The 7,500-nt window shown below is 38.1% G+C and overlaps 2 protein-coding genes across 3 annotated transcripts in view; one reads left to right on the forward strand and one right to left on the reverse strand.

Annotated features, from left to right (window-relative positions):
- Positions 1 to 4,601, forward strand: part of LOC123507404 — a 10,313-nt gene extending 5,712 nt beyond the window's left edge. Inside the window, exons 7-9 of one of the 2 annotated variants that reach the window (XM_045260216.1) lie at positions 1 to 3; positions 1,655 to 1,868; positions 4,465 to 4,601. The exon at positions 1 to 3 is cut by the window's left edge and continues 132 nt beyond it. In XM_045260216.1, coding sequence (XP_045116151.1) covers positions 1 to 3; positions 1,655 to 1,860 — 209 coding nt within the window. In that variant the 3' untranslated portion in view covers positions 1,861 to 1,868; positions 4,465 to 4,601. Of the gene's footprint in view, positions 4 to 1,654; positions 1,937 to 4,464 lie in introns of those variants that run through there. The other variant, XM_045260215.1, reaches the window with a different exon arrangement.
- The window catches only part of LOC123507403, a 9,890-nt gene continuing 4,953 nt past the window's right edge, over positions 2,564 to 7,500 (reverse strand). The window contains 5 exon segments of the mRNA XM_045260214.1: positions 2,564 to 4,082; positions 4,495 to 4,656; positions 5,281 to 5,449; positions 5,634 to 5,759; positions 6,165 to 6,326. Of these exon segments, the coding sequence (XP_045116149.1) occupies positions 4,012 to 4,082; positions 4,495 to 4,656; positions 5,281 to 5,449; positions 5,634 to 5,759; positions 6,165 to 6,326 (690 nt within the window). The 3' untranslated portion in view covers positions 2,564 to 4,011.

Raw genomic sequence — 7,500 nt, forward strand, 5'->3', positions numbered from 1 at the left:
AAGGTGAGGCCAGCAGAAAAACTCGAATCAACTACTAACATTATTGAGATAGAGGGGAGAGAGGGAAAGGAAAGGGATTGTTTTAGTTTACGTGTATGAAACAGTCAAGTCGCGTCCTCAGAGGAAGTGAATCAATTATCTAACACACCTTAAGACTAATACACACTGAAACATTAACGCTCACTTACTTTTCACGGTCGTCTGCTTCACCACAACACTTATGAACACACATGAGAGGTTCTTCCAAGTTAGAGTTGATGGCGAGGCAAAAAACACTAAGATACACAGGACTTTCAGGACGACACCCAAACTTCGCGATCCGAGACGAACTGAACGAGTGGAAAATGGAGAACGATCTTAGACACGGACGGGAAAACCTTAACTGTCTTCTTTTAGGGACGGTTACTAAAATATTTCTTCCACTTTTCATACAGCTAATGTGACAAAGGTGGGATGAGTAACTGAAGACATTATTTAATTTTCCATGTCAAAACTAACAGAGTAGGAGTTGAAATCTTTGATATGAATAGTTTGGCATTAGATGTATATCAGCTGTGCATTCATTCAAGTCTCCTTAGGGTAGTCTTCACTTTAATGGCTTACCACATACTAGATATTTAAGAAAACTAGATAAACTGTCAATTAACCCCTTTAGTACCATGACGCTTTTCCATATTCATTCTGCTTACTATTTGGTCATTTTTAACAGCTTCAGAAATTCAAGTGAGGGAGGATTAAGATAGTGAAGACTGTGGCCATTAATCTTCTGACCTCCATAGACACTTCCTAATGTCATTAAAATGGTCTAATCGTATACAAATCTCAAGATAAAAGTGTTTCCCAGTAGTGAAGGGGTTAAGAATATAGTAAGCTAATCCATGTCTCCAAATTGATAAGTAATAGCGAATAACTTAATCAGATAACAATAAAGAAAAAAAAATAGATAAATAACATTACCCTAAGAACACAAGGGAAACTGCGAAGCCACACCATACACGTGCTTGTCCCTTCATAGAACCCCACTGCCTGTTTTCATTTATCATTCCTGCACACACCAGATTAAAACACTGGCAAGTTTCCTGGAGGATTGGACACAGATAGGCACAGGAGAACTATTAAACCTGAACCTCATGTCTTCACTGTAAATAAGTCAATAAGTGGGTTAGGCTTAAGAATCGTTAAATATCACAGTCAGGATGAATTTGCTGTGATGAAAGTAAAAGGGTAAAAATGGAGGGGAAAAATTATATAATGATTAATGGTTTCTTGAATGATTTGTTTCATGTCGTAAAAAGGAAGAGATTAAGATGAGAGGAGAGCCTTACTTATTTACTGATTAACATCCATTGTTTAGTATCATAGAGAAGGAAAATAAAAGGAAGAAGAAAAATTTACTTATATAATGATTAATAATTTCAAGAGTGCATAGTTTTATATCGTAAAGAGATATGAAACTATGCACCCTTGAAGGGAAAAGGAAAACTCACTTACTGATTAAAGTGTCTTGTGTCACATCGTAAAGAGGAGGAAAGTAAAGAGAAAAAACCCCACTTAAATAATGGTTAATGGTTTCCAGTGCATTATTTCATATCGTAAAGAGGAAACGAAAAAGAAAAAAAGAACTCAGTTAATTAATGAAATGTTTGTTCCTCAGGAGAGTGGCGGGAGGTTGGTCTACTGACAGCACTGATGGTCTCCTGTGGCATCAACCTCCTGCTGCTGGTTCACCTCCACCACCTGTGCACTTCCCCCACCGCCAGCAAGAGGGAGAGGGACAGCCATAGCCCCTCGGAGACACTCAGCTTGCAGGATATGAAGTGCAGTGTGAGTGATGGTAGGAGTTCCTTCACTATGTCATAGGAAGCAACGTAAGGATTATTCTTGTACGTAGGAGCAAGTGTTTGTGTGTATGAAGAGACTAAAGGTGAAAAAAAGTGCAAGAAAGAGAAAACCAGACGTATATACTAATTTATCTCTATCTCATGTATCAGTTCGTTCATTGTTTTGTTATAGGAAGCATCATGAGTAGTATCTGTGGACTTAACTCCTTCAGTACTGAGACGCATCTTTACCTTGAGTTTTGGGTATAATTAGACGATTTTATTGGCATTCGGAAGGATCTATGGGGGTCAGAAGATTAATGGCCAGTCTTCACTATTTTAATCACCACGTAAGTTTCTGAAGCTGTATAAAATCACCAAATAGTAAGCAGAATGAATATAAAAACGTGTCATGGTACTGAAGGGGTTAAGAGCAAGTTTTTTTTTCCGTGTTCATGAAAAGACAAAAGCTACAAAAAAAAGAAAATGTTGAAAGAAGGAAAGGAGAAAAAGCAAACATATATACTTATTTATTTTATGTACCAAGTCGTGCAATGTTTTGTCTTAAGAAGAAATTTGAGCTGGCTTTTTTTTCTTTGGCCAGCTTCCCTCTTCCATAAAAAAAAAAAAGATTATTTGTATGTTCATGAAAAGACGAACGAAAAGAAAAACAACTTGCCCAAAGAAAGAAAGGAGGAAAAAACATGCCCAAGGAAAGAAAGGAGAAAAAAAAAAAAACCATACATATATATTTATTTATTTCATGTATCACTGTATCATTTCTTCCTCCTGTCTCCAATGTATCTAACACCGGTTCTTTTTTTTTTTCTTTTTTTAATTCAAATCAGGTAATGGCACAGTTACAATTCTGAATTCACAGTCTGAAACATACAGTAACTACCAGTACTACTAACCCACTACCATTAACTACCAAGAACTACCAATAACTGCTTCATCACCATCTGCGTACACCATCACAAAGGCACTGACACACACACAAGAGCTTAAGATACTACTGGCCATGGTTAGGATATTTTCAGTTCATTACTACTACTACTACTACTACTATTACTATTTCTCTTCCATTAACTACCACTACAGCTTCCACTACACTATTACAAAGGCGCAATGACTTACAAGGGCTTAGGGTTAACTGGCCACGGTAACTGGTCCATATACTCGTAATACTGGTAGAGGTTCTTGGAGGAAAACAGAGGGGGAGAAAGAAGCGTTTGGATATCCTACAGAACGCATTGCAGTCATTACACATGCTAAAGCTTCTAAAATTCAGTTGATTTATGTATACACCACTTGTCACCGGGTTTACACATTTCCTATCAGTGCTGCTATTCAATTATGCATCAGTTACACTTATTCATACAGGCAGTTACAAAATTATACGCCTGCAAAACATATACGTACATAACCATACATTCATCATACATAGTTACATAATGATGATATGCCCCCAATACACACACAACACACACACACACGTACACACTAACTCTACAAAACTACACATTCATCACTCATACAATAATTTGAAGGCCTCTCCATCAATCACAAGCAAATATACCTGAAATACACCCAAATACACCCGTAACCCCTTCAGTGCTATGATACGTTTTCATAGTATTTATTCTACTTACCATTTTGCGATTTTATGCAGCTACAGATACTTATGTTAGGATTAATACTGTGAAAACTCAGGCCATTGATCATCCGACCTTCATAGACCCTTGCTAATGTAAATGAAATCGTTAAGTCATATCCAAAACTCATGCTAAAAAATGCGTCCCACTACTGAAGGGGATAAAGATCTGTACACACCTTTCTTATCACCACACAGACAGTCATTAAAAGGACATACATTTTTCTTCTTAATACTACATGAAATTCTTGGTGTGTTCCTCAAGTTGTAAAAAACAGACAGCATTATTTTATGGATTGAAGGGATGTAAGTACTTAGTGGGATGATCTTTCTGAAATAATGTGTGTGTGTGTGTGTGTGTGTGTGTGTGTGTGTGTGTGTGTGTGTGTGTGTGTGTGTGTGTGTGTGTTTTGTTCTTACCTAATTCTATTCTTTACAGGACTGAGTTAAGTTTGTAATGTAAGTTTTTTTTAAGTCAATTTAACCTATTTATTTTTAAAGCTACGAATGGTCCTGTGTGTGTGTGTGTGTGTGTGATTAGTAGAGCAGTGCAGCCATCACAATCATTACCCACGTCGCTGTCACACTCACTAAAGAAGACGAACCATCTGGGGAAAGAAAAAAATGTATAAGGAATCTTGCCTGACTCTCCTCCATGCTTCACTCTCATTATTAAACTGCTTTGATATAATTTTTTCAACCATTTATCACCTTCTTATACACACAACTATAGAAAAATACGAATCAGAAATCTGGTTTAGCTGTTTTCATACCTCTTAACTAAAACAATACCTTATCTAGCTCAACGTTAACAGAACCACAAAGAAGTTTCTAGATTCTTCACTAATATCCATGTTCTGACGTCACTACCCAAATAACACAAAGAAATTACTAAGTTCACTGATACTTATGTTTTTTTACGTTACCATTGCCAATCTATGCATTAACTTATTCAATTTCTCGGTTACATTCTTCTGTTTTCATTACCAGTCGATGCTTCCAAGACTACACGGAACTTACTTGATCCCTCAGTGGTTCCTGGCCTCCTCTCTGCCTGCAGTTCGAGGAGGGTGTGAATGAGCCCTTCGCAGGTAAGGGAGATGGCTTGCTGTCTCCTACGTGTCAAGAAGGCCTCGCTGGTGCAGGGGTGTGGACAAACCTCAGAGGATCGGCGGTACACATCTGCGGATAGTAGAGAGGGTCAGGACGTAATGTGGTGGTGGTGAGAGCTGTTTGTGGTGATTGGGAATGGTTGGGTGATAGTGATGATGGTGAATGTGAGTAAATCGTCAGAGTGGTGATGGTGTTTTCATGGTTATAGTGATAGTTTAACAAGAATCATAAAGCATCAATAGCTAGAAACATTTGAAAACCTACTTATTCACATCTGTGCCGTATGAAAACTACCCTTAAAAAAGTTATTATGTTTTTAAGCAATTTTCAATATTCTCTTTCATTTTGGTTGACCATTTAACCTGCAAGGGAACTGGCAAATGAGTGGGCCTTTTTTTTTTATCCTCTTACATAAAAATTTCTAGTGACAGCTTAACAAGAATTCTTCATCACATATAAAGAAAACATCCATAAAAAAAAAAAAACAGTTAATAATCTCAGTAGTATCTGAAAACTGTCCATATGAATATAATTAGAATTTTCAAAGACTGGTAAAAGAGTAACAATTCTGCATCACGGAAGAAACACTTAGGAACCAGACTGTCATGGCCTTTGAAAATTCCCCCTAGAGACCAAAGCATAAGAACACAGACTGTAACCTAAATCAAACTAAGAACTGTATGGTGTGCGGACCTGTGTCAGTGATGAGGAGGGCTGGCAGGGCAGTGGGCTTGTCTGAGGGTTGGAAGGCCCAGAAGTGGTAGTGAGCTTGATGGTTGATCATTTCCAGTACGTTGTTGTTGATGGGAGCTGAAGTCTCCAGTACCATCTCCTGCACACGTACCAACCCCGCCTTCCGATGCTGAGGAGACACAATAGTAGATAATGGATATGACACGAGTTTTCAAGATGTTTATTTTATGGTTTTAGTGACATATTAACATTTCTACATTATGAACAGGAAAAACACTGAAAACGTGGCTTATCATCTCTGTAGCTTTTGAAAATAGTTCTGATGATAGAGGAAGAATCTAAGAGAATTATACCTTTGAGTAGTTATCCATAAAGGTTTGGGCGAGGCGTCGACTCTGAGATGTGCCTCGAGTAACGAGTGCCAGAAAGTTCCCCTTCAAATCGTCCTCAATGATCTTCTTGTAAGCCTCGGGGAAGGTCTGTGGGGGAAGAAGGGTTAGGAATGTAAATACTGGCAAGACAAAAGAAAGATAAAGAGAAGAAAACGAACAGGGAATATCAAAAATGAATATATAGAGAATGGAGAAAAAGAGCAGTAAGGAAGAAAAGGAGGTGTAATAGTGACAGCTGGGAGACAGAATATAAAGGAACCCCGAAAAAAGAACATGAAGGACGTGACGAAAAGATTACGTGAAAGAATACAACTATGAAAACAAAATGCACATAAATATAGAAGAAAAGAAAGATTGAGAGGAAGACACAGTTAAAAGAAGGACAAAGAGGAACATGAAGTGAATGAATGACAAGCTGAGATAAAAGCGGTAAGAAACACACACACACACACACACACACACACACACACACACACACACACACACACACACCTGACTGAAGCCATATGGAAGATGCTGAGTCTTCGGTTCCATACTAAATCTACTGATGGAGTCGAGGATGATAGCACCGCCGAAGCTTAGTAGGTCGAGACGCGGCCACAGCCACTGGTGCACGAAGTAGTAGGAGCCAGGCCGACCCGCGCTGCTATCACTCTGGGGAATAAACAAAGGGAGCGATAATGTAGGAAAAGGAAAGAACGCAGTGTTGTATCAGTGAGTCTCTTTCTGAAACGATCCTGTGTTTTGTCTCACTGCTTCGACTATTTTGTACCGTTGTTTTTTAGTTTATTAATTCATTGTTGTGGTGAGTTGTGGCTTTATTTCAACACACACGAAAGAAAGGAAAAAAAAAACTAAGAAGGAAAACAGCGACAAATAAGAGGAAAAGGAGGAAGGACAATAAGAAAAGTTAACCGTTCATTTCAAGAGACAAAAAGAAAAGAAGAAAAAGAAAAGTTAGGAGAAAATTAGATAAAGAAAAAATTGACAAATAGGAAAATAAAAGGAGAGCAAGAAAGGCAACCAGTTACTCAGCATCTGTAAGAAGTTAAAGAAAGAGGAAAAAATTGCAATATGGAAGACGAGGAAGGGTAAGATGGCAGTGGAAGACATCTAAGTGTGGTTTCTGCATTGACCAATAAGGAAGCATGTTTTTGTTAGCCATTACTGTTTTCCTTTTTTTCATGGTTAAGTGAACAAGGACGAAGAAAAGAAGATAACGAAAACAAAGACGATCATAACACTGAAGACAAGGACACGAAAAACACAAACAAAACAAAATAAAGAAAAGTCTCTCCTTATGTTGAAACAAAAAGAAAAACTCACAAAAACACACCAAACACACCCCACATTCCTTAGTGTTGAGCTCAGGGGCAAGCAAAAAGATGGTGGTGTTAGGGCAAGTTACATTATAAAGCATTCTCTTGACCCCTTCAGCACCATGACGCTTTTTCATATTCACTCTTCTTATTTAGTGATTTTATACAACTTCAGAGAGTCAAGGATTAAAATAGTGAAGAATCTAGAGCCGTGTGCTTGAAACATTCTAAAAGCTCTTCCTAATGGAACGCCCAACTTCGAAATTGAACTCACTATTAGGAGCTGGTCTTATAAGTTATGCAGAGAAACGCAAAAGTCGACTCCTAACTGTGAGCAGAGTGAGTTAAGAGCTTCTCCTAAGAGGGTGCCACGTGGTGTGTTTTCCGCTACTAATAGCCTTTAATCTGACCTCCACAGACGCTTACTAATGTAAAGAAAATGGACTAATCATACACAAATCTCAAGGTAAAAATGTGTCCCAGTATTGAAGAGGTTAGTTCTGCTTCCC

Source organism: Portunus trituberculatus, chromosome 22, assembly GCF_017591435.1.
Source record: "Portunus trituberculatus isolate SZX2019 chromosome 22, ASM1759143v1, whole genome shotgun sequence".
Taxonomy (NCBI): domain Eukaryota; kingdom Metazoa; phylum Arthropoda; class Malacostraca; order Decapoda; family Portunidae; genus Portunus; species Portunus trituberculatus.